Source organism: Neofelis nebulosa, chromosome 10, assembly GCF_028018385.1.
Source record: "Neofelis nebulosa isolate mNeoNeb1 chromosome 10, mNeoNeb1.pri, whole genome shotgun sequence".
NCBI lineage: Eukaryota > Metazoa > Chordata > Mammalia > Carnivora > Felidae > Neofelis > Neofelis nebulosa.
In genome coordinates, this window is record NC_080791.1 from 54125438 (window position 1) to 54151948 (window position 26511).

The 26511-nt window shown below is 49.7% G+C and overlaps 2 protein-coding genes across 7 annotated transcripts in view; one reads left to right on the forward strand and one right to left on the reverse strand.

Moving 5' to 3' along the window:
- The window catches only part of USP35 (ubiquitin specific peptidase 35), a 55814-nt gene extending 46415 nt beyond the window's left edge, over positions 1 to 9399 (reverse strand). The window contains exons 1-4 of one of the 3 annotated variants that reach the window (XM_058687643.1): positions 9007 to 9399; positions 3751 to 3873; positions 2390 to 3071; positions 1217 to 1349 (exon numbers count right to left, since the gene is read on the reverse strand). In XM_058687643.1, coding sequence (XP_058543626.1) covers positions 1217 to 1349; positions 2390 to 3062 — 806 coding nt within the window. In that variant the 5' untranslated portion in view covers positions 3063 to 3071; positions 3751 to 3873; positions 9007 to 9399. Of the gene's footprint in view, positions 1 to 1216; positions 1350 to 2389; positions 3072 to 3750; positions 3874 to 5038; positions 5769 to 9006 lie in introns of those variants that run through there. The other 2 variants (XM_058687641.1, XM_058687642.1) reach the window with 2 other exon arrangements.
- A 134-nt stretch (positions 9400 to 9533) lies between these two features.
- On the forward strand, positions 9534 to 25608 carry KCTD21 (potassium channel tetramerization domain containing 21). 4 transcript variants are annotated; one of them, XM_058687655.1, is made up of 3 exons: positions 9613 to 9678; positions 10214 to 10305; positions 22542 to 25608. In XM_058687655.1, the coding sequence occupies exon 3, from the start codon at positions 22572 to 22574 to the stop codon at positions 23352 to 23354; it is 783 nt and encodes a 260-aa protein (XP_058543638.1). In that variant the 5' UTR covers positions 9613 to 9678; positions 10214 to 10305; positions 22542 to 22571; the 3' UTR covers positions 23355 to 25608. The 4 variants fall into 4 exon arrangements, with proteins under 4 accessions (XP_058543637.1, XP_058543636.1, XP_058543638.1 ...); XM_058687654.1 differs by lacking the exon at positions 10214 to 10305 and having other exon boundaries at positions 9534 to 9630; XM_058687653.1 differs by lacking the exon at positions 10214 to 10305 and having other exon boundaries at positions 9562 to 9678.
- Positions 25609 to 26511: the final 903 nt, after the last annotated feature.

Consider the following 26511-nt stretch of genomic DNA (forward strand, 5'->3'; position numbering starts at 1 on the left):
ACTGTCTCTGTCTGGACCATGGGGCCCAACCACAGGAGCACTGCCCCCAGGTTGGAAGCTTTGGCTCCAGCAGACCCTTGCCTGTGACCTAGACCACGTCACTTTCTCTAGCCTCAGTTTCCTCCTCTGTAAAATGGGGACAATACCTACCTCACAGGACTGTGGTATGGATTAAAAGAGGTAACAATAGCTAACTCTCATGGTATTAATTCTGCACCAAGCACTACTCCATCTGCCTTACATGTATTAACCCATCTGACCCCCACAAGATAATGCTTGTATGCACACAGCATGAAGCTGCCACATAGAAGGCACTCAGGAAAATGTCACTGTATCATTACTTTTGGACTCAGTAGACTATACTATAAAGAGGTCGAACAACAAAAGAATAAGGTCATAGTAATTATGATGGTAATTATCACCACTGCTCTAAGCACTTTACACATGTTATTTAATCCTTGCAACGACCCCATAAGATGGGTTCAATTACACAACATTTTATAAATGAAGCTGAGACCTACAGAGGTGTAGTAACTTGCCCAAAGTCACACAGGCTAGAAGCAGTAGAGCCAGGACAACTTACTTCTGGAGCCCACACTCTTCCCCACTAAAGACAAGAAATTCAGGAAGGCCCACTGGAGATAGTAGATCTGCACACAGGTATAGAAAGCATGGCAGGGGAAGCATGCCAGGTGAGTGGGATCTACAGGGCCAAAGGCCTGCAGGGAGGAGGGTAGGCAGTATATTCTAGGATCACTGGACCAGCAGGTGGGGCTAGATCACAGGTTCGATGACATTCAAATGAGGTGAGGAGATATGCAAAAGCAATGAGCTGAAAAGCATCCAAACTCCATTTATCATACCTGCCAAACTCAGAATGCACTTCATAATATACTTGCAGCTTCTAGTATGACCCCATGGAAGCCTAACAACTTCTGACACCACCTTTGCTATTACAGAGGGGGAAACGGAGGCTCAAAGAGTTCACTGACTTGTCCGGGATCACAGAGTTGGCAACCAACCTGAGAGCACTGCTAGGGAAAGGCTCTCTGTGTCTCCCACATCCAGTCCTAGGCCGGGCACGGAGCAGGACTCAAAAAAGTATGGATGAATGAAAAAGCATGAGGGCCTGGACCTCCTGACACTAAATCTAGCCCAGCAACCACACCCAGTATATCAGGAGAGAGACCTGATCCCCACCCAGCCTTCAGCCCACCTGCTGATGGCCGTCAGCATCTGAGAGTCTGTCACACTGTCATCATTGCTGAGGTTCCGGACGACACCATCCATTAGCTCCAATGGGAGGTGCTGGACCACGCTGGCCAGGGCGCTAGACGGAGGCTCTTCCTCTGGAATAGGGGAACTGGGATGAGCTTAGCAAGATAGGTAGATGCCTCACCTCCCCCAATACCCCATGCCTTCATGCTGCCAAGGAACTAGGCTAGGCTTCTGAAAAGAGCACAGAGGGGCCACCCCCTTAACTCCTACAGCATCACAGCCTCCAATCCCACCTTAGCTTATTCACTCAACAAACCTTCACGTGCCCTGTACTGGGCACAGAGAAAGCACTGACCACCCCCTCACCACCACCAATTGTACCTATATAGGCAAAATCTGTAAGAAAGGGTAACATTAGGGCTGGCAAGAACAGATAGAAGGGCTGTGTGACTTGAGGGAGGACATTCCAGGTGGAACCACACAAAGGACTAGAGATGAGAAAGAACATTTAGTTATCAAAATCTGTTGTCCAACTGGATAAGAGCTTATACACCTGACCTTGGCTCTCTTTGTCCCATCAGGTGCATTCCTTTCCTCTCAACTGAACAGCCCTATAATCAGGGAAGGCACAGATCCTATTTCACTCGTTTATACTGTAGTCCGAGTACCACAATTGCCAATGGAGGACCAAGCGTTTACATTTCAGAGTTGAGATGTTCAGGCTTCATCGTGAGTCCGGAGCTTCACCTCTGCCTGCCTGGTACACTTTGCCCCTGCTGCTGCCCATCTCTCAAAATCTGAATCGAAAGTCACCCTTCTACAAAACCCACCTGACCCAAAGGGCATGACGACACCACCCCTTTCCTGTTGTCTCACTCAGACCCTAGTCCTGCTTCTGGCCAGCATGATCTGGGTCCCTCCTTCACCTCACCCAGCAGTCTGCTCCTGAGTGTGCCCATCACGCACCACAGGATAAGACCCACAGCAGGACCCCAGGATAGCCCTAATTAAAGTAAGGAACATTGCATTCCCCCACCTGCGCATTAGCCCCTTACACACACCTGCCACAGGGCACACCAAGCACGGGAACCCGCACCTACAGCCACCTGCCCGGCGCACGTTGGGCTCATGGAGCACACGAGCCCCCACGCCAGCCCCCGCGCACACACACCTGTGCAAGAGATGACGGCAAACAGCTCCTTCAGGCAGGGCAGGATGGCAGCGGGCTGAGCGCGCCACAGCTGCGCCAGGAGCCCGCTCACCTGCTGGGCCTGCTCCAGGAACTCCACGGCGCCCTCCTCGCCCTCGGCCGGACAACGGAAGCGACCCAGGCAGCGCACCAGCTGCTGGCAGAAAAGCAGGCGGTGCGGGCCGTCGGGGACGCAGCGCGGATGCCTCGCCAGTAACCGGGCGACTTGCGCGCAGACCGCGGGCCCCGGGCGCTCACACACCGTGCGCAGCACCTCCCGCCGGAGCAGGGCAAACACCTCGTCGGCCGCGGGCCCCTCGGGTAACAGCTGCAGACCGAGCTGTACGCAGGCGAGAGCACGGGGGCCCGGCGGGCCGGCGCCACCCTGCAGCAGGCGAAGCACGCGGCGCGCGCTGAAGAACTCGGAGAAGACTTCCGGGTGGTGGCGACCGGCCACGTGTAGCAGCTGGCAGCCCACGCGGCGCGGCAGCTCCTCCGCGCCGCCCACGTAGAGGCGCGCGCCCAGCGCCAGCAGCGCCAGGCACTGCTCCCGCTCCAGCGGCTGCCGCGCCGCCTCCAGCACGCGCCGCACCAGGCCCTGCTTCACACTCGCGGGGTACGAGGATGTCACCACCGCCTCCAGGATCTTGTCCATGATGCCGCGCTGCAGGGAACAGGGAGCAGGGTCACACTCTGTCCAGCAGGTCCAGTTCCCCAAGCGAGCCCCTGGAACTAAGACTTGGGGCGAGCAACCACCTCTCTGGGCCTCGGTTTTCTCATTTGTGAAATGGGGCGAGGATACCTGCCTCACTGGGAGGTATGCAATGAAGTAAAACACAATGCCAGGCATGTAATGAGCCCCAGGGAGTTGTCGTTATTGCTGATGAGCCCTTTTAATCTCATAAAGGCAATTATCTGAACCTTCCACCCCTTTCCCCACTCTTCTGCCCTCCTCTCCCCAGGCATCCCTGGTGACCTCATCCGCTCTTGGGGCAAGTAGCAGCTGGATATAGAAGCTGTTGTCCAGAACCTTGGCCAAGTCCCATCCTGGGGGGGGAAGGGAGGGGTCACACACACACACACACACACACACACACACAAAATCACACCTCCGGGGAGGGAGGGCTTAGGGTCCCAAGGAAGAACTAACAGGGAGATCCCCGCACACTTTATTCTGCCCCAAATCCAGTTCTTGCCATTTCCCAAGTGATCTACACCTTTCGAAGACTCCACGTTTTTGTGTATGCTGTGCCTTTTGCCTGAAACATCCTATCTCCCAGGACCTCCACCACCACCACACATTCACACAGCCAGCCAAACTCCTATTTTCCTTCAGAGCTTACCTCAAACACCCTGTCTTCAGTTAGAATATCCCTGGACCTCCAGGCGTGAATTCATCCCTCACCCTCCATTCCTACAGCCACCTGTAGCCTCTTCCTCCATTATAGCTGGGGTCACATAATTCCCTCCAATAAAGCAGAACATTTCATGTCTGTGTGGCCCTGGCTCCACAGACTTGCACGCTCAAGGCCCTGCCTGCCCCCCACCCAGCCTGATCCCCCACCAGCCCCTCACTCTTGATTCACTGTGTTCTCCCTGCCACTGGGCCCTTTGCATATGCTCCTCCCTCCTTGACTCACCCTGCAGACTTCCGGTTCAAATTCACTTCCTCAAGGAAGCCCTCCCCAACCTCTTTGTCTGGGTCAAACACCCCTGTTAACAATTTCAGGGCACCCTGTCCTTTATAGCACTTACCATGATCACTTGGATGAAGTCAGCCTACTCCACTATACTATATAGGCTCCTGACAGCAGGAACCATGTCAGTTTTGTTCACTCACCTAGCCCAGTGCCTGATCCGTAGTAGGCATTTGTTGAAGAAACAAATGCAAACTACGGTGAGTTACTGCTACCTTATTCCTCTGAGCCACAATAGCCTTCCCTTTCTCCTCCCTTTGGGCAGTTTCCTGGAAGCCTTTCTCCCAAGCTGACCCACTTTTCTCCTGCTTCTCATGCTCGTTCACAAAGGTAAAGCTTGTGCTCCTAACATCCAACTTTCAGCTTCTAGAAGACAGCCATTTCTTTGCTTCTTTGTATAATCCCACTCTAGGCAGGACCTGATACAAGGTTCAGCGTCCAGATGTTTAAACTTATTGGCTCAGTAAAAACTATTGAGAGCTGGAGTTGGTGTGAAGACAAGCCAGACATTCACTAAATGAGGAGCCAGAAACTTTTATTCAGAACCACAGATCTTGTGGGCCCCCGACTCTGTGCCAGGCCCTATGGAGATGCTCCCTTCTCTGTTCTGGCTCTTGGCTGAGACCAAGCTTCCATTATGGCACGTGTTACCAAGCAATGGGCCCATTTGTTTAAGTCTCTGTCTCTCTCACAAGGCTGTGAGCTCCTCAGGGCAAGCACTAGGGCTTATTTCTCAGTGGCTGGCATCTCCGAGATTACTGTGGGTGAAGCCAGAGTACAGATCAGTGGTCCCCAAATACTGGCTTGGCTGCCTCAGAGTCACCTGGGTACTTAGTACAAATTCATATGCCTAGGGCCCACTCCAAGCCTCCTGGAATAATGTGTTGAACTCTTTACTCCAAATAAGATTCAACCACAAATGAAGTCTTCTTACCATCACTGTTACTTCTGCTCTCTGAGCCTGGTTCCACCCTGCAGGGTTGTTGTTAAAGCAAATATAAAGTCCTCAGCATGGTGCTGGGCACAGGAAAGTGCTCAGAAAGTATCAGTCCCCTTCACTTTAGAAGCAAAGTCCATGCCCTTAGGAATTTCTCGTCCCTAAAAGTCTGGGGGTGGCGGCAAACACGTTGGTCAAGAGTGCCAGTGCAAGGCATAATCTCAAAAGACCTCTTAAAACTGATCTCCCTTCATCCCTGGTCCTTTCTTTCCTAGGCAGTGCTTGTGACCAACCTCCCTTATAGACCGTCCCTGCAAAACCCAACCCCTGCCCTCCAGGCCAGTGGACTTAATATGCTCTCAACCAAGGATGCCAAGAAATCCTGTTACTCAGGCAGCCAAAAGAAGCCCTAATCGATGAGATATTGATATCATGTGTGGAGGAAGAGAACCTGGGGGCAGGCAGAAATGGAGTTCTGGGACTACGGAAGGTTCTGGAAATGGAAAGAAAAACAGATTACGAATGAGGAGTCCTACATTCTAGTGTGACCTTAGGCAAATATTATTTTAGTCTTGCAACTCATTATGTGTCCTTGAGCAAATCACATCATAAGCCTCTTTTCTGCAAAATGGGGATAAATGATATCAGGTTGAACCACATGAAAGCAAAGGGTCAGATGTTGGCAATTTCTTATCATTCTACCTGAAACCTACCACATAAGATGGTTTGCACCTGGAAGCTCATCAATAGCGCCATTCTGTGAGGTCTGTGATCTCTGAGGCCAGCCACGCAGCCTCTGTGCAGTCCGTGGCCTGGCCACTCCAAGCAAGCCCTGCCTACCTGCCCCCACTCCCACACAGGCAGTCTGAGGTCAGCTGTCACCATGGTCACCAACTAAACCCACTCAATATCTTGGGTGCATTCATGCAAAAGGGTTTTAGAGGCTTGGAGCTCACCTGACCTCATCACAGGCCACAAAAAGCAGACAAGACAAGGCCTGATTTCCCTAGGGCATGGTTGGAAAAGTGGAGGATGAACAAGAGAGAGGGACACAGCCTTGGCAGGGTGGGATAAGAACCTGCGCTTGGTCTCCCTGGGGGAGGAAGTAGCAGACTGCCAGCATTCCTCAGGGGAGGTTGGATTACTCCTCTAGGCTCTGGACAAGGAGACGGCCTGTCGGTGCTGGCTCTGACCCAAGAGACAGCTGCCCCACACCAAATGCAGCAGCACACAGCAGCCGTAACCTCCCTCAGAAGAGCCTGCATTAAAAGCATGAGGCCGAGGTTCTCTGCTTCTGAATCACCAGGTGACCTTGGGTGAGTCCCTGCCAGGCTCCTCAGTTTTTTCACCTGGAAAATGGAGACCATTTTAGCCCTGGCAGGGAATGGGACAAGGTGTAAAAAAGATGAGGGCTGGGCAGTCATGAGTCTATTCTTGGGCTATTTCGTACCGAGGGGGGAAACAGACACACACTCCAGAACTTGCTGATTCTACCAGGAATTTTATCCATTAGTCCTCACTGCCAACTTAGCATTTCCCCTATGTCTCCCTGAGCTCCAGCAGCACCCAAGATCAGCTCCTCTTTACTTCTTGCCTGGACTAGTGCAGTAGCCTCCTAACTCATCTCCTCATTCCCTGCCTCAATCCATCCTCCAATAGAGGTATGTGTTCTGCAGGATAGAGTCCAGGCTTTGAATCTAGCCCAGGCACTATGCCCCATGGTGCCCATAGCCTTTCACCATTCTGAGGTGCTCTTTCACCATTCTGAGCCTCGGAGCCCCAAAATGGGAGATGACCGCCTAACCACCCCATAGCCTTTCCCCGCCAACGCTGCTGCTCTTCCCCAAGCCCTTGGCTTATACCTCTCAGTCTGACAGTCCCAGCAACCCCCAGTCTGCTCCAGGGCACACACTAAGCATACAGGAACATCACAATCCCTCGCCCTGGAAGGCCCAGATCCTTTAATCTGTCCCTCTCAGATGACCCTTCGCATTTCCACTGTGTATTGACAGGTCTCTGGTCCTGCATGGTGAAGCCTGACTCATCTCCACCACCCCCAAAGCACGGTGTCTGGGCGGGGGGTGTGTATAATGTCCTGCCCTGCCCCTACACCCTGGGCCCTAATTCAGGCTTCCTCATCCCTCCCTGGTCTCTCTGACCCACCCACCCTGATAACATCTTCAGATTAACCTCATTAGATGATAAGCTCCATCCTGCCATGCCTTGCTCAGAACTCACAAGGCTCCCTAGCCCCTTCAGCATAAGATCCAAACTCCAGAGCTTGACATTCAAGCCCTTTCTGTGACACCTGGCTGATGGGGGGGGGGGGAGGGGGGGGGGAAGGGATGGACATGAACTTGACAAACACTGTTTGGTTACAAATCTGAAGGAATTTGCACAGTGGGCTTTTCCTCCTGGCCACCTTTTGGTGATGTCCTCTCTTCTGGGAAAGGCTTCTCCCTTTTCTCTCCTGGCAAATTCTGACTCATCCTCTGATGCCCAGGTCACATGCCCCCTTCTCTGGGAAACCTTTCCTAACCCCTCTGCAATCCAAGTCTCTTTGCTTTATCTCATCCCTCAGCAGTGCCACTGGATTCTAGGTCTATCTTCTCACTAGGCTAGGATCTTCTTTGGAAATAGATCCAATCCCCTATTTGTGCCCTAGTGCCCAGCACAAGACCAGGCAGAGAGGTGAAGGAGTGCTAAGTGCCCAGTGAGAAACATGTGACAGCAAGATGAGATACAACTGAAGATATAACCAGAAAACACCTTCCAGAGACTGGCCCAGTCAGTGCCCTCTCTTCAGCCAGGTCTGGTCTTCCATATCCATAACCCTAAGACTCAAACATTAGCCAAGAAAGTCCCTACAGAGGTCACCAGACAGGACCCAATGAGGCTTTAGCCTTTTAAAAATGACTCAAACAACCAAAGCAGAAGGAAAAAACAAAAACTGTTCCTGGTTAGCTCTCAGGCCAAAAGCTCACAGAATCCAATGGGACAGGGGAGGGGGCTTCAGGAAAGTCTCAACCTCTCCCTATCTCAGAGCACAGACGACCCTCCAAGCCCTAAGCCAGTACCTAAGAGTGAAGAAGCCCATTTCTTCTATCTCTGACCCTCACACCCAGTCTTCCTCCTCTGACTCCCCTGGGTGCCAGAGCTGCCTGGGGAGCACTAAGCTGACCCTCCCAGCACCCTCCCCCCACCCAGATCTCTGGACAGCAATATCTGTCTCTGAATTTTTTTAACTTAATTTCTTCTACCTAAGGCAGCCCTGAAAGAATCCCCTTGCCCTACTACTGGGAGGCCCTTGCCTGGGCCACCAAACTGTCTCCTAGAAAGAAAGAAAAAAAAGGGTTTTACTGGTAAAAAGCAACAGCTCTTTTACTGAAGGGGAATGGAAGGAGAGAAAAGAAGAGGGTAGGAGCATATATTCCCTTCTCAGAAACCCACCACAATCACTCATCCCTGCTGGGGCCACCCCTCACATGTCCCCACCCCCACCCCAGGGTTTCTGGAAGGGCGGGCACCAGGCTAACACACAAGGAGTCTCATGTCTTGTAGGGGGAATATACCCGGGCGAGGTTGCTGAGAACAGAAGCCCATTCCAGGCGGGTGCGACCTCTTAGCCCCCCAGTTTGTGCCCCATCTTAGTCCCACCCTTCCTTCCAGTTATACCGGTGCACTGGCGCCCAGCCCAGGCTGGGGCTGCGGTCCCCACGAAAGGCCGGTGAGCTTCATGGTTGAGGGGGAGGGCAGGATCACCACCAAACACAATTGATGAAAGAGGATGAAGCCCAGAGAGGGGCAGCTACTCGCCCAAGGTCACACAGCGAGGCCCAAGTTGCACCTGGACCTCCCTTCTCCCAGCCCCAAACTCTGGGAGCCCTTCGCGCGTGCCCAGGGCTCTCGAACCGCCAGGGTGCAGACACTCCCCACAACCTGCACACACGACCCGACCCCCTTACCTCTGGGACCCCGGTGGCCCCTGCCTCAGAGCCAGCTCTTGGGTGGGGCGCTCAGGCCTGGCAGGACTAGTCTAGGCCAGGCTAGGTCAGGGCGAGTCCTCTGCTCCCCCTGGAGTGGGGACGCCCTCCGCCAGGTCCCGCTCAGCAGGCAGGGATGCTGCTTCCACTGCAAAGTCCAAACTCCCCACCCAGCTCTGTACAAGCTTGTACCCAGGGAGCTCGACTCAGCCGCGCGGCCGCTAGGCTGCGGGGCTGCGGGGCTGCGGAGCTGCGGGGCTGCGGGACGAAGCGTGGGGAGGGGCGAGGTGCGGGAAACGGGGAGGAGCCGGAGCGGGGGCCACCCTGGGAACCGCCACTCAGGCCGCGTCCCCTTTAAGGCCAGCCGGTCTCAGCTCTAGCGGGGGCGGGGCGGGGAGCTGGACGGCTCACTGCAATGCCTCCTGGGAGATGGAGTTTGCGCTAGGCGTGCCGAGCCGCAAAGAGACCAGGGAGAACTACAAATCCCGGAGCGCAGCGCGCGGGTCCCGGGCCGCCACGCCCCTGGGCTGGGCTCTGGCCCTCCTCCCCCCTCGCAAAGCTGCGCTGGCCGCCCGCGGAGGGGAGGCTGCAGAGCGAGGGCAGGAGGTGGGTGCGGCGCGGCGCGAGCGGAGACTCGGGGCGCAGAGACAGCCGGTGAGGGGACGCGGGCCCAGCTGGCACCTGTCCTACTATGAGAGGTCATCTTGCCTATCTTAGCCTCGCCATTCTCATCTGTGCAATGGGGATGGCAACGCCAGAGACTGCGGGGGAGGGGGCGCTTGTTGGGAAGAAGGGGCGGAGCTGGTGGAAAGAGTCTGGCGGGATGGGGAAGGTTGGAAAAGCCCGGATTAAGAGGGTCGAGACTGTGGGCGGAGTCTGGTGGGTGGGGCAAAGAAGGGCGGAGTCTCTAGGTGAGGAGGAGAACTAGAGTGAGGTCGGAGGAGCGGGTGGCCAGGGCTGGGGCGTCAGTGCTGAGAAAGCCGATAAGGCAAGCCTAGGTTAGACTGGTTGGGATGGTCCAAAAAGCATTGGGGAAAGAGGGGCGGAGACACAGAGATGGAAAGGATCCTTCCCAGCCCCCGGAAAGCCCAGGGTCGGCCGCGCGTTGATACAGTTTGGGTACAGGGGTGCCCGAGTGGGCAAATACCCATGAATGCACAGAACAAACATCTTCCTTTCCTTGTGATAGAAATAAAGAGCCCATCCCTTGAACTCAGTGCGTCACACATGATCTGCTTCAACGCTCTTACCCTGTAGAGGCGGCACCGTATCTATTTACAGGTGAGGAACAAGAGGCTTAGAGAAGTGAAGTAACTTGCCCCAAACCATAGGACTCCTTACTCCAAAGACCCTGCTTTATTTCCTGCACTTCAGGGAGACAGAGGTTTAATCTGGAGTGGATGGCAGGGAAGAAACAAGAGTTTAGATGTCCTGCTGTATGCAGGTTGTGTGACAGGACCAGCTTCAACCTTTCTGAATGCCAACCTCTAAGGCAACCCTCCTATGGATATTGTGAAGATGAAATGAGATGGATTTCAAAACCCTCTCTTTATGCATTCTAATGGTTGAGGAGCAGGAAGACCACAGAAAGAGAGTGGTTGAAATGGAGTGCTTGTGTCTGAGGAAAACCACAAGAGGAAGCCTGAGAGTAAGCTGAGAGGATGAAGGAAAATTCTGGAAGAAGATGGGGGATGGTGGTGGTTGTTGGGAGTCTGCACCAGGTACTTTGCTGTGCAAATGGAGAAGCTGGGTTGTCAGGTCAGGTGGCTTCCTTCCAGCTCACTTTTCCCTGTGCTGTACCCTAACTGGGCAGCTCACTGCAGGGCCCCTGTGTGTCACCTGAGTTTAGAAAGCACCTTTTCCCCCTACAGTGTGGGCTGTGGGGGTATTGAGCAGCCTGTGGGCTTCTTAGAGATACGAACTGGGCAAAACAGAGCTGAAAGTACATCTCTTGGGTGTGGGGACGCCAGGAACTGGGAGGTGAAGGGCGGTGCTCCCATATGGTCCCCAGGGCTGTGAGCCAGTCTTTATCTTGGTGGACTGAGTAAGCGGGGGGGAAGTCTCATCCAGCTTACTGGGAGACACATTACTCACTCTGAGTATTGTCACCCTTGAAAGTTACCCAGCCATGTTCAATCTATCTTCTACACAGTGGGAATTCCTCCATTTACTTCCAGGTGGTCACCTGGGCTTGGCTTAGATTCCAAACTGAAACTTCAAGAATGTGTTTCAAAATAAAAAGTTTTTAAGATTCAGGAGGTGGTGATGAACCTCCTTATTGGTAGATGTCAGTCTGGGGTGAAGAAAACAGATCTCACTAAGGGGAAGAAATTTCCCCTTCCCCTACTCTGCCTGCTTCTGGCGGGTACGAAGAGGGAAGATGTCAGCCTCAACAGAGTGGCCAGGCACTACCTAAACAAAGTAGGCTTTTGGTAAGAGGTGGAAATAAAATGTTCTGAAGATGTAGAGAGGAAAGAAAGGAATTCCAGCTGAGGGGACTGACAGATGAAAGGGATTTTCTTTTAGAGTTTAGGCAAAAGGGATGACAGCAAATTGCAGAGATCAGAGAGGGCCTGACATGGATAATGATAGTATCCATTCATCTATGAAATCAACATGCAGAAGGTGCCTAGCACAGTAATAACTGCTCAGCCATTATTCTTGCTGCTGTTGTTACAGTCACCATCTACCCAGAATCGGCCCAGGCCCACACAGCTAAAGTGTCAGAGCCTAATACAAACACAGGCCCGGGTGATGCCAAAGCCCCTCCGGTTTTTTGCCCACCCACAACATTTCTAAGGCCCAGAATGGGCCCCGCTTTGTGAACATGACAGGAGTTTCTTTCCTGCTGTAGTAGCAGAGACTCTAGGTTCTGGAGGAGGCAGGGGGAACAAGGCCTGAACAGCCATCTTCTCCCAGCCTGGATCCCAACACAGAAACAGGCAGGCCTGGCTCCGTGGTTTCTGTGAGCGGTGGGTCTATGGAGAGAGACCACTCGGGTTTAAATTCTGTCTCCTCCACCAACTGTGGGCTATTTTAGCTTAGCCCTGGTTGGTTCCCTCATCCTCCAAAGCACGGCAACACATGGAGAGGAAAATTACCAGATTATAATGCTTCTTGGTAGTAGTAATAACAGATGTGTTTATTGAACCTGGCTGGTTTGGGGGTCGGGCACTCTGACTGGAATTTTACATCTATAGTCCCATGAGGGAAGCATTCTTTTCTTCCCTCTTTCAAAATAAAAATATTTTTAGAATTTTCAAGGCTACAGATAAGTTTAAAGAGTAGCCTTTCACCTATATGCACCAATTCACCCTTTGCTGATTTTCCTTTTGCACATACCTTTTTGTTAAACTATTTACAAATTACAGATATCTTGACACTTGACCCCTAAATTCTTCAGCATGTAACTCCTAGTTACAGAATTCTCCTACATAACCATAATACTATTATTGTACCTAAGAAAATTTGAAAGAAGTAAATATCACTTAATAAACAGTATACTCACATTTCTCCAACTGCCAATCTTACGTAGTTGGGTTTTTGTTTTGTTTTCCTTTTTTGTCAGAAGTAGTCAAGATTCATGCATTATATTTAGTTATATCTCTTTAAGCAACTCATTTACTCTATATAGAGCCTCTTCTACCTGTATAAATTTGGTTATTTTATCAATGGTTATTCAGGGTTGTTGGTTTTTTGTTTTTTGTTTTTTGTTTTTCCTTTCTGGCAACATCGTGTTCTTCTTATTGCATCCCATCAGGAAGTGTATAATATCAGGGTCCTACTATCCATGAATGCTAAATTTGATTGTTGGTTAAGGTCATGACTGCCTGATCTCTCCATTGGTGTAATTTTTCCCTTTGTCATTAGTCTTTGGAGTGATTCCTTGAGAATGTCGAAATTGTGTGTTCCCAGTAACCTTTCACTACATCCATTGATGATCCTTGCCCGAGTTGCAACATTGAAAGTTGCAGAGTGATAATTTTCTAAGTGTGCCATTCTTTCTCTATTTATTAGCTGGTATTCTTTGTTATAGAATAATTTTTTCCACTGTTTGTGTGTGTCTTTCTCTCCTCTCACTGTCTTTTTTCTTCTTGGAGTAACAAAGAGTCATGATTTTTTTTTAATTCAATGTGTTATAACCCATTATCATCATTAATCTTTTTGGTATTCAAATTATTCCAAATTTGGCCTAAGAGAGTCCCTTCAGGCCAGCTCCCGTGTTTTGTTTTAATTGCGATATGATTGACGTTTAACATTGTATTAGTTTTAGGTATACAACATAATGATTTGATATATGTATATATTGCGAAATGATTATCCCAATAAGTTTAGTTACCATTCACCACAACACATAGTTACAAAAATCCTTTTTTTCCTTTGATGAGAACTTTTAAGATCTTCTGTGTTGTTTTCACAAGATCTCATTAATCTTTCATTGCTTCTTTGCTGTCTGGCAAGAGATGTTCCAGGCTCACCTTGCACTTCTTCTATCAAAGTCCCGGAACCATCAATTTCTCCAGGAAACCCTGGTTTCTTTTTGTAGGAGATGACATTTAGAAACCAAGATCTGGAGTCAGGTGTGCTCATTGCTACTGGGGTGCTACTGGTAGGCTCTTTGAGTGAGCAGAGCTAAGAAATGATGGATGGATGGATGGATGGATGGATGGACGGACAGATGGACGGACGGACAGGCGGACAGGTAGAGAAGTAATTATCAGTAGATTTAGTGTTGTTACAACTGGGCGTCACTGTGTAGAAGGAATAGATTGCATGGCAAGTAGTTTCATTATGGAAGCTCAATGGGCAGTAATATAGGAAATTGCACAGAAAGCCCATGCCTAAAGACTCTGAGCGTATGGACTGTTGACCAAAACCTCTGTGGCTCAGTTCAGTCTCTTGCTCAAGACCCAGATTAGAGAAGACCCCAGGCTGCCTCCAAAGGACTGTTCTCTGAGCCATGTCCAAGCCCAGAACCTTCTACAGGCCATGACTCAGAAATCAAGAATGCACATGAAGCCCTGGGTCAGGGACTCATTCTCTCTGCGTGGGTGAAATCAAGATTATGTGATTTGTTCTGCCAGGGTCGCAGAGTTGTGGTAAAGATCAATATATATTTATTTTTTTTAATTGCTAATAAGTCTTTTCAGTACATATTATAAATTTCCTTCTCCTTTTTATTGTTTCTTTTTTTTTTTTTTCAACGTTTTTTTTTTATTTATTTTTGGGACAGAGAGAGACAGAGCATGAACGGGGGAGGGGCAGAGAGAGAGGGAGACACAGAATCGGAAACAGGCTCCAGGCTCCGAGCCGTCAGCCCAGAGCCTGACGCGGGGCTCGAACTCACAGACCGCGAGATCGTGACCTGGCTGAAGTCGGACGCTTAACCGACTGCGCCACCCAGGCACCCCTCCTTTTTATTGTTTCAATACCACAGTTTGGAATGTCATTGCTTTATAATCCTATTTAATACATTACTAGTAGTTACTAGTTATCTTAACTAACATTTAAGGTAATTACTCTTTTTCAAATATTCCTTCAAGTTATCACTTATCAATTTTTCCAAAGTAAGATTTTAATCTTTTTTTTTAATCCTTTGAAGAAATACTATTGGGATTTGGATTAGGACAGCATAACAACTGTAGTTAATTTTAGAACAACTTGAAGATATTTCATCTCTTTCAGAAGCATTACAAGTCTCTATTCAAATCCTCTTTATGCTTCCTAATAAAGTATTGTGGTTTATATTACTGGAAGGGACACAGGCTTTGGAGAGAGACCTCATTTGGAATTCTAGCTCTGCTGCCTCTAGCTATGTGATCTTCAGCAGCTGTCATCACTACTCTGTGCATCAGTTTTATAATCCTAAACACCGGGATAACACTTGTACCTACCTCACAGCATCTGTGTGGTGTTTTAATGAAATAGTCTGTTGGAAAGTGCCTCACATAGCTCAGGGCATGTCCTTGGTTCTCAGGAAGTGTTGATTCTCTACACCCTGGTCTTTATGTAGGTCAGAATCAAATTCAAATGGCAGGTGTAAGAGCACCTGGTAAGAGGTAGGAGGGGAACAAGTGACAAATCTCTCCAAGGGCCTTTGTTCACAATCCACACTTTGCAGTTAGACAGGCCTAGACTTGAATCCTGGCTCTAACACTGTTTGGTGCAAGTTCCCTACCTCTTAAAGCCTGAGGTTCTCATTTGCAAAGTGCAGATAATACTTTTCTTGAAAGGGTGTTACGGGGCTTAAATGAGCTCATATGTATAACAGAGCTAGCAGGTATGGTACACAGCAGGTACTCAGCATTAGCTGTGTCCTGCATGAGGACTGCAGGGACACATGGGTGCCTGGACCACGTTTTAAAGTAGGACTCTAGAGCAATGTCTTGGCTGCCCTTCCTCACAGGACATCTGCTGTCAAAGAATTCTATTTTCTGTGTCACAGAAAGGTAGAGGTTGCAGCCAGGTAATTTCCAGGCCCCAGACTGGAATTTCCCTTTGCATGGTACCAGGCTGGGCCTCAAGACCCCCTCTCATTTGGGCCACAGACCCGTTCCAGAAAGGAGAGAATTCCAGCAGCAACTTCCAAGGCCCCCTGGCCTCCCCAACTCAGGCGGTCTGGGGATCAGCATGGCATAATTTCCTGGTTTGATGGTTTGACACCAGCCCTTTTCTCAAACAGGGAAAGAGGGCTAATCTCTTGCTTGGTTTTTTAGTCGAGAGGCAGGCTTGGAAAGCCTCCTGCTGAAGAAGAATAATTCGCTCAGTGGTGATTTCTTTTATCTACTTCCTGGTCCTGTGTGAGTTCTCATTCATCCTTTCTAATCTGGCTCTGAAAAACCTGGCGTTTTGTGTTTCGTGGCTTTGTCATTAGACATCATCGGCTGCTGTTGAAATAGAAGGGCTTGGGCTTCTCAGTGGATTTGCCCTGTGTCAGCCATGGAGGCACTGTGGGCTGTCCTCGGGTCCTGTCCCCACTTCCATCGATGGGAGTGGGCAGAGCCCCAGGCCGGCCGCAGACCCACCACCCAAGGACATTTCCATCTGGTCGGGATGGAGAATAGGGTATGTGCATCTCTCACTCACATTAAGACCCCGTGGTGGGAAAGAGGAATGATCACAAGTGTTGGACCCACACAGAACTGGATTCAGATCCCAGCTCCTCCACTGACTCCTACACTTTCTGAGCCTCAGTTTCCTCATCTGTAAAATGGAGATAATAATAGTCTCTTTCACAGGGTGCTTATGAAGACATCAAATGAAGGAATGCATGTACAGCATTTAGCACAATAGTATCATTTTCTGTACTTTTCTATATGTTTTTATTGCAAATAAAATGCTACCAAGTGTTACATGAAGCTCCTCACATAGAGCAGGAGGTGTGCGCTAGGTAAGTGGTAACCGTCTTGCCAAGCAGGCTGCAGAGCAGTGTTTTTAAAGGCTGCTTCAGAGATTGTCAAACTTGTCTGAAGCTATCACAGCCCTTTGTTGCTGTTCCAACTCTGCAGCCTGAGTGGGCTGAGAACGGGCTCTCTGCTAGTTGGCTGTGTACAGTCTCTCTGAGTCCACTTTTCTGTCATCTGCCAAATGGAGAATGATGCCTACTTTGTAGGATTGCTCCAAGAATTTAAAAGGCTGGTGAGTGTAAAGGCCTTGGATATACTAAAACGCCCAGTAAATGTTCATCCGTCCCACCCTGCTGCCCACCCCCTCCCCCATCCCCATGACACTAGCATCCGCTGTGTGCTAGGCAGTGCCTGTGCAGGGACATGAGATGTGTCTGTGCTTCAAGGAGATCACAACCTAGGCAGTGGTTTTCAACAACAATTTTTGTCACAGCTCACAGTATGAAGACATACTTTAGATCACCATCCAGTTCACGTACAGACACACACAACTGAAAAAGTTTCCCAACAATATATGTAGCTGGTCACAACCCATTGTGTTGATTTCATGAGACAATCCCAATCTTGATCCTTTTTCCAGTTTATGAAGTCATAATTTACATACAGTGAAAACTCACCCTCTTGGGGTATACTGTTACATGAATTTTCATAACTTTTATAACTACCACCACATCAAGACATAGAGTGTTCCCATTACTCCAAGGTATTCCCTCTTGCCTGTTTGTAGCCAATTTTTTCCCCAGTCCAGGCCCTAGCAATTACTGGTCTGATTTCTGTCTCTATAGTTTTACCTTTTTTAGAACGTTACATAAATAAGATCACATACCTCTGTAACCTTTTTTTTTTTTTTTTATGTTTATTTACTTTCGAGAGAGAGAGAGAGCACAAGCAGGTGAAAGGCAGAGAGGGAGACACAGAATGCAAAGCAGGCTCCAGGCTCTAAGCTGTCAGCACGGAGCCTGACACGGGGCTCAAACTCACAAACATGAGAGAGAATGACCTGAGCCAAAGTCAGACACTTAACCGACTAAGCCACCCAGTCGCCCTACCTATGTAACCTTTTGAGGCTGGCTTTACTTAACATAATGCTTTTGAGATTCTTCTCTTGTGGTATATGTCAGTAGCTAGTCCCTTTGTATTCCTGAGTCATATTCCATTGTATGGTTGTGTGACTGTGTTTACCATTTACATTTTAGTTGTTTCCAGGTTTGAGCAATTATGAATAAAGCTGCTGTAACTATTCAGGTACAGGTGTTTGCATGGACATATGTCCTCATTTCTCTGGGTACATAATGAGGAGTGGGATTGATGGGTCATGCAGAAACTGAATGCCAAACTTCCACCATGGTTGTACCATTTTGCATTCTCACCGGCAATGCAGGAGACTCATTGCTCTGTATAGTCAGCAGCGTTCGGTATGATCAGATTTTTTTTTTAAGTTTATGTATTTATTTTGAGAGAGAGAGCGTGGGGGAGGGGTAGAGAGGGATGGAGGGAGGGAGGGAGAGAATCCCAAGCAGGCTGTGCGCTGTCAGCACCGAGCCCAACGTGAGGCTCAAACTCATGAACCATGAGATCATGCCCTGAACTGAAATCAAGAGTCGGGTGCTTAACCGACTGAGCCACCCAGACACCCTGGTATGGTCAGATTTTTTTATTGGAGCCATTTTAATAGGTATACAGTGTTACCTAATTGTGGTTTTAAGTTTCATGTCCTTCATGACTATTGTTGAGCTTTTTTTTCAAGTGGTTATTTGTCATCAATATGACTTTGGTGAAGTGTGTGTTCAGATCATCTGCCCATTTTTTCATTGGGTTATCTGTTTTCTGTTTTGAGAGCTCTTTCTATATTCTTGTTAACAACCTTTTATCAGATCTATGTTTTGCAAATACTTTCTGCCAGTGTGTCTTATTTTCATTTTCTCAACACTGCCTTTTGAAGAGGAGTTTCTCGTTTGGTGAAGTCCAGTGTGTCGATTTTTTTATGGTTTGTGCCTTTTGGGTCCCATGCAACAAATCTTTGCCTAACCCAAAGTCACAAAGGTTTTCTCCCAGAAGTTTTAGTTTTCAAAAGATTTTACCTATAGGTCTATGGTCTGTTTGGAGTTAATTTTTCCTACGTGGTACGAGATATGGGTCAAGGTTCTTTTTTTGCATGTAGATGTCCAGTGATCTGCACCTTGAAGGAGGGCCATGTGCAAATCAGCTCATAACATGATGGAATGGTGGGCACGGCCAGGTAGGCTGTGCAAAGGACCAGGAACCCCCAAGAGGAGAGCTGTTAACCTAGTGGAGATCTGGGGGTGGCCTTACAGAGACGCAGTGGCTCATAGGTGGGGCCTTCAAGGTTGACAGCAGAGAAGGTGGAGAGGGTGGTATAGGGAGAGCAAAGTCAGGCAGGTGACAGCATGAGGATGTGTGCAGTGCCATCTGGAATGCGGGAGGATAGAGTGGGGGAGGGGCTGGAGGTGAGCTTGGAAGAGCAAGGTGGTCTGGCCAGGCAGTAGTGCTCCAGAAGACTGAAATGGAAGGTGGAGAGGAAGAAGGCAGGGAGCCAAATGAGGAGGTAAGGAGAGCAGAGGAGAAGCCAGAGCCCGGGGAGGGCTTTAGGGATGCGTTTGAAGAGTCAGAGTGAGAAAAATTATAGGGATGAGGACTCGGAGCTGCCTCCTGGATCTTAGGCTCAGGCAGTTGAGTGGCTGAGAAGCGTTCACTGTGGGTTTGGGAGAAGAGGAATTCTGTGTCAGGCCTTCTGATACCCATGGAACATCAAGGTGGAGAAGTCCAGGACACAGCTGAGGATACACAGGGGACTGGAGCTCAGTGAGGATCGTCGGTTCATCCCCACCTGACCACAAACCCTTCATCACACAAAGCTTTCAGCACCTCCTGCCCCGAGGTGCCAGGTCCTGTCCTCATGTGTCCTTGTGCCATTTACACCACGACCTGTACACCTGTGATGGTGGAAAATGGGGGCTTGGATGGCTGAGCTCTGTGACTTGTGGCATGGAGAGAATACCACAGAGAGCACCTTAGACTGAGGGAGGGGGCAGGAAATCTGGCTTCTAACCAGTCTCCGCCCCGACTGCCTGTGTAGCTGACAGGCAGTGACGATGCCAGGGAGTCGCACGGCTCTGGGGAAGAGGCAGGAAGGCAGATGCTCTGCTGCTTTTGCAAGCAGAGAAATAGGAGTTTGGGTACCCACCCAAGAGCCCCCAGGTATGCCAGGTGTGCCTTGTGGCTCCTATCTCCCTCCCTCTCCCCCCCCCCACCACCACCCAGTGCTCTGAGCTCTTCAGCACTAACGTACAGAGGAGATATGGGGTCTGCAGCCCACAGAACCAACAGCAAAGACAGCCCGGCCTCTCTGATGCCTGAGGCTGCTCTTTCCATGTTGCTGAGCTACTGGATAGAGCCCGGGCCTTAAGTCAAGGAGATGGGGCACCTGGGTTGCTCAGTCGGTTAAGTGTCTGCTTTGGCTCAGGTCATGATCTCACGGTTTGTGAGTTCCAGCCCCACATGAGGCTTTCCACTGTCAGTACAGAGCCGGCTTCAGATCCTCTGTCCGCCCCCCCCCTTCTGCCTCTCCCTCACCCACACTCTTTCTCTAAAATAAACATTAAAGGGGCGCCTGGGTGGCTCAGTCGGTTGAACGTCCGACTTCAGCTCAGGTCACGATCTCGCGGTCCGTGAGTTCGAGCCCCGCGTCAGGCTCTGGGCTGATGGCTCAGAGCCTGGAGCCTGCTTCCGATCCTGTGTCTCCCTCTCTCTTTGCCCCTCCCCCATTCATGCTCTGTCTCTCTCTGTCTCAAAAATAAATAAATGTTTTAAAAAAAATAATAAATAAAATAAAATAAACATTAAAAAAAAATTTTTTTAAGGAAATCAAGGAGAGAGACTGAAAACTAACATATGCAAATTACTACCTAGAAAGAAAAGGAAGATTCTGGAAAGAGGAAGGGGATGGCACTGGCTCATGGGTCCATCTCCTGCCTGGGCCCTCTGTAGACAGAACTGACCAGTGTCAGCCCTGAAGCCAGAGCACCTTCCTGCAGCTGCAGGTCCCCACACAGCAGCCATCCCTTCCTCAGCCCTAGCCCCACCCCTTCAGTTGGACCTCCCCGCTGTCCCACAGCCCATCTGCTCCAGGCTTCTGCTGCCAATTTTGTAACTTCACCATGGCTCGTTTCTCTTCAGACACTCCAGATGGTTAATGCCTTTCTACAGTATCAAAGTGCCCCATTAGATGAGGAAGGAGTCATGAGGTGACCCCCTAGACAGTTGGGTGAGGCAGCTGAGCATCTCCCTCCACCAGCATGGATGGCCTCCATTTTCTGGCAGGAGTCTCCATCCCCTGGAGTTAAGGGGGTCTTAGTGTAGCCAGCCTCCTCAGAAGACAGGCATGGTGAGGGTAAGAAGTGCTCTGGCCTGCTCATCATCCTTGCTGGGTGACTTTGGGGAAGTCCTCCCTCAGACCTCTGTTTTCCCATGTGGATAGTAAGCATGCCAGAATTCATTCCTGACCTACTCCCTTAGCTCTTGTCCATCTCCCTTGTCACTGCACCCTCACTGCCTCTTGTCTTGGTCTCCCTGCCAGCCTTTTCTTTTTGAGGGCGGCACTGGGTCCAATTCTTCTTTGTGGCCCTCACACCCAGCATCAGGGAAAGGTTGCTTAATCTGTTCCACAGGTGGGATCTTGGGAAAGTATGTTGGAAGCTGAGGGTACATCCCTTCCTTTCTAGAACCTTAAAGAGAAGTTAGACTCCAAGACTTCAGGTTGAAGGAGACTCACCAGCCTTAGACACTGGAGGCTGCAAGGTAGTGGGGAGAAGGGCTTGTTAAGGAGAGAAGCGGGTAGAGAATGGGTAAAGGGTGCTCCGTGCAGAGTCCCACGTTTGCACTGAAACTCAAATTCTTCAGAGGTAGCTGGGGTGCCATCATGATGGGAAAGGGCAGACCACCAGGAGTCAAGAACATCTTCATTGCAAGGCTAATTGTTACAGGAGGATGAGAGTCCAAGAAGGGGTGTCAGAGTCCAGAGGGCTGAGTGGCCCATTGTAAGCCTGGGACAGAGATGGAAATGGCACTAATCATAGCTATTCATTGTAAAATCCTTGAGATAGACTAATAATAAGAAGGCATCATTGGTACAGCAGAAGGGAGTGCTGGGCTGGGAGACCTAAATCTCAGAGCATTGGCTAGGTACTTAGAAGGTACCAGTGTTTGACTAGTAAGCATTTACGTATTTTTCTCTCTCACATAAAGGAACCTGGGTTTGAAACTTGGCATGGCCCTTCACCTCTCTGAGCATGGGGAATGAATCCTGACCGTGTTCCTCATCTGCACGATTGGGATGGATGGTGATATTGTCTAAGTCAAAAGATGTATCACCAGTATGTAAACAAATGTGTGTAAGGGCAGGTAACAGAGCATTTAGTCCAAGCACGTTTTCTTTCCTTCCTTAGAGCAGTGGTTCTGTGTCTTAACTGAACATTTAGAATCACCAAGGGTGCTTTTAAAAAATACCAATGCTAGGGTATTAAAGACCAATTACAATAATCTCTGGAGGGCAGGACCCAGGCTTTGTTTTTTCATTTTTTCTTTTTTCTTTTTTTAACTCCCTAGTGAACCTAATATGCTTAAATAATGTGGCAATTATCTCATCAGGTATTAATTCATTTCAACCTCTAGGACTATAGACTTGATCTACAATAAGGAGTTGAGAACTGTACATACATTGATGTTATGGTCTGAATGCTTGTGTCCCCCAGGTCCCTATATTGAAATCCTAATCTCCAGTGTGATGGACGTAGCACCTTTAGGAGGTGATTAGGCTATGAGAATAGAGCCCTCATGAACAGGATTAGTGCCTTTATAAAAGAGACTCTAAAAAGAGCTCTCTTGCCCCTTCTGTTACATGAGGACCCAGTGAGAAGACAGCCCTTGCCAGACACCAAATCTGCCTACACCTTGATCTTGGACTTTCCAGCCTCTAGAACTGTGAGAGATAAATGCTTAAGCCACCTGGTCTATGGTATTCTTTTATACCAGCCTCAACAGACTAAGACACCAGATATGGTTGGGTAATTTCTCACTTCTCTCCCTCTCTAGGACTACTTCCCAGCACCCCAGCCTCCTGCCATGTCTGACCCCATCACACTGAACGTTGGGGGAAAGCTCTATACGACTTCACTGGCAACCTTGACCAGCTTCCCCGACTCCATGCTGGGTGCCATGTTCAGTGGAAAGATGCCCACCAAGAGGGACAGCCAGGGCAACTGCTTCATTGACCGTGATGGCAAAGTGTTCCGCTACATCCTCAACTTCCTGCGGACCTCCCACTTGGACTTGCCTGAGGACTTCCAGGAGATGGGCCTGCTCCGAAGGGAGGCCGACTTCTACCAGGTGCAGCCTCTGATTGAGGCACTGCAGGAGAAGGAGGTGGAGCTCTCCAAGGCTGAGAAGAATGCCATGCTCAATATCACCCTGAACCAGCGTGTGCAGACAGTCCACTTCACCGTGCGGGAGGCACCTCAGATCTATAGCCTCTCTTCCTCCAGTATGGAGGTCTTCAACGCCAACATCTTCAGTACCTCTTGCCTCTTCCTCAAGCTCCTTGGCTCCAAGCTCTTCTATTGCTCCAACGGTAATCTCTCCTCCATCACGAGCCACTTGCAGGATCCCAACCACCTGACTCTGGACTGGGTGGCCAATGTGGAGGGCCTGCCAGAGGAGGAGTACACCAAGCAGAACCTCAAGAGGCTCTGGGTGGTGCCAGCCAACAAGCAAATCAACAGCTTCCAGGTCTTCGTGGAGGAGGTGCTGAAAATTGCTCTGAGTGATGGCTTCTGCATCGATTCTTCTCACCCACACGCTGTGGATTTTATGAACAATAAGATTATTCGATTAATACGGTACAGGTAAAAGGACCCCAGGAACACTGGAGGAGGGGGCTTCCAAGAAGCTGCATGTCAGCCAAGGTCCTGGAGAGTGTCTCACCAGTGGTGTGAGGCAGGGCGCTTTACTAATCTGTATTAACCGCATAGCAGGACTTGATTCCCCCCACAATGCAGTCTACCTATAGGAATCCGTGTGTCCTCTCAACGGAGCTACCTTTTTCCTTGCCACTTTGAGCTACAGATGGGCAGTTTGTCATAAGTGAAGTGCCTGCCAGTGTGTCCTAAAGGAGGCCACAGGAGGGCTTTCTGGCTACAAAGGAATGGCGAATTCTCCACAGGCTCCAGCTCTCTCTGTACCACTAGGCAGTGCCTCACTTAGCCATCTATGAAAGGAGCCCCTGGTGGAGGGAAAGGGGTGAAAACCAGAGGCTTCCTTCAGTTTCCCAGGACCTAAAGTAACCAGAGATCCCCACTCTACCTGCTCCTCTGTCCCTAGGATGCAGCCGGGACCTTGGACTTGTTTGCCCAGGGACAACCATGTTTGGCTGGCGTGGAAATGCAGTATGATTTCAGAGCTGCGTTTTGGGCCCCCACTGTGGTGGGGAGAGATTTGAGCTGTGGCATGGCCTAGAGGAGTGAGCATCCAGGCAGGGTTCAGAAGATGGGGATATCCCTTTGGACTGGGCCAAATGTAGACATGTGGGGGTTTTTCACTTCACAGGTGAGCTGCTGTCCCTGCGAAGATTTTAAAGTACCTGGAGCCAGTGCAACAGAAGGCGTTTCATAACGTGGACTGTTACATGACTTCTGTAATCCTTTCCCCAAGAATTTGAAGTATCATTGAAAGAGGTCATTTTAAATAATATTATGGACTCTCAGGGTTGGAAAATAATTTAGTGGTCGCTTAGCCCTTCCTGGCCCCCAGCACACCCCAGCCCATTTGGGGCTAAGCACCTCTCCCCAGCACCTTCAAGTGATCACATCCCTCCTTGCATATTTCCAGCAACGGGAAGCTCATCAACCCCAAGGCAGCCCCTGCCATGGTTGGCCAGTGCTGTTAGAAAGCGCTTCCTTACATTGAACCAAAATCTGTTCTTCCACGCCCATTTTCTAGTCTTGGATCTAGACCTTCTTTCTCACTCAGAGGTATGTTTGTTTACTCTTTCACAATAGTCACCTTAAAAGGCCAGACCCTTATTCTGAAAATATTATTACTCAAATTAGGATTCCCCCTGGGATTTGTCCAGAACCAAGGTTAACCCCCTTCCCATCCCTTGTAAGTCAGCCCCATCTTGTGATCACTTCACTTTGTTTTGTGACACCCATTTCATCCGCCTCCTCACCGTCTGTGGCTCCGCATAGCTTTTGACCACCTCCTGTTGGAGGATAAAGATTTGTTGCCCCAAGAAAGTGGTGCCAGAGGAAGGAGGCCAGGATATGGCAGGGCGGATTGCACCAAGGAGCCCTGGAGTTACCATAACACTGCTGTCAGAGTAAGCGTCCAGGCACTGTGACATTGCTCGGAAAGAAGTGGCCTTCTGCTATGGTACAGTTTCTGGTCATAACCAACCCGTGGACCTCCCTGGGATAAGGTCCAGAGCAAGACACCCCAAGCCACCACTTTCCAAGGGGTGATGAATAGTGCAGACCTCAAAACTGCACATTATGATTCATCCCTAAGTTTGCCCTTGGGAATCTTCCCCATTGGGTGGGGGCTCTTGGACAAAACCAGGGAAGCCTAGTGACACAGGCACCCACAGGAGATGGGCTGAGGAAGGGACTTCCTATAATTACACCCTGGGAACAAGGAGCTTGTATGCTGGGCTGTGGGCAAGGCTGCATCCGTTAGGTAATAAAGGCCTTTTCCCCCTACAGTGGGACCCAGGAGTCTCTGACAGCTGTCCCAGGTCACCAGGCCAATAGTACTTGGGAAGGTCACTCAGGAGAACCCAGGTTAGAACAGACACAGCAGAAGCTGTGACCACAATAAAACAGTTTATCACCACTGCCCTTTTCCTTCTCCATAAAAAGTATCTTTCTCCATCTTCTTGGTGCTTCTTAATTCAAACAGCTTGACGTTAGAGAAAGTAAAGGACTTGTGAAGCCACTAATGTGCTGTGTGACTGCGCAAGTCGCCCACCTCACTGAGCCACCTCCATTTCTTCATCTGTGAAATGGGCATAACAGTAATACATAACCCTACCTACCTCACAGGGCTGTTGTGAGGATCAAATGAAATAATGTACGTGAGAATACAGTATAAATGATCATCAGTGTTACTATTTTGCATCTGCTTATTTATAAGGGGTGAAAAATACCCTGGCCTTGGAGCCAGGCTGACCTGAATTTGAATTCTGGCTCCATCGCTTGTTATGGAACCTTGGACCAGATTACAACCTCATGGGATAACATGGGATAACAACCTCACCTCCCGGTGTTAATGTGACTTAAGTGAGCTGGTGGCCGTGAAAATTCCTAGCTAGGCCTGGCACATAGGAACTCAGTAGATACTTGCTCTTTCAGGAAGTCATACTGGTGGACTGCCGTGCAGGGAGCACCTTGAGAGGACAATTTAGCAAGCCCACCTGGAGCATTTGGTGTGTGGGCCTCGAGGATGGAAACAGCCACAAATAAGTTCAATCTGGAAAAGGCTTAGAGGACCACAAAATGTGCTGTGGGAACTTGAAAGCAAGTTCCGGTCTCACAAACGGCTTAAGGGACGAACAAGCCAGGCCTCCAAGGGTAAGTTGGGTTGTGACAGCTAAGCAGGGTACCATGGGTGCAGGAAACAGCACGAGCAGAGAGCAGGGAGCCAGGTGGAAAGGGTGAGCCCTCACACGTGACTCCAGCACAAGGGGAGTGACAGGTGGTGCATTCAGCACATTCGCTGTGCATGCCTCTCAGGTGCGGGCAGCCATTGCTTAGCAAAACTAAGAAAGCACATGGAGTGGTAGAGGCAGCACCATGCCAGAGGACGAGTGAGTCAGTGCGAGCGTGCACAGGGAGGCAAGGATGTGCATCTTGTGAGCCCTTCGCTGCCCGATGGTGATCCATGATCTCAACCAGGCAGTTTAGTCTTTTGCACAGCCAAGAGCTTTGTCTCAACTGAAGGGCAATGCCAGGCATGTGTGAACTTGTCAGCTTTCCATTCCTATCCTTGGTGTGGTCCCAAGCAAGAAGAG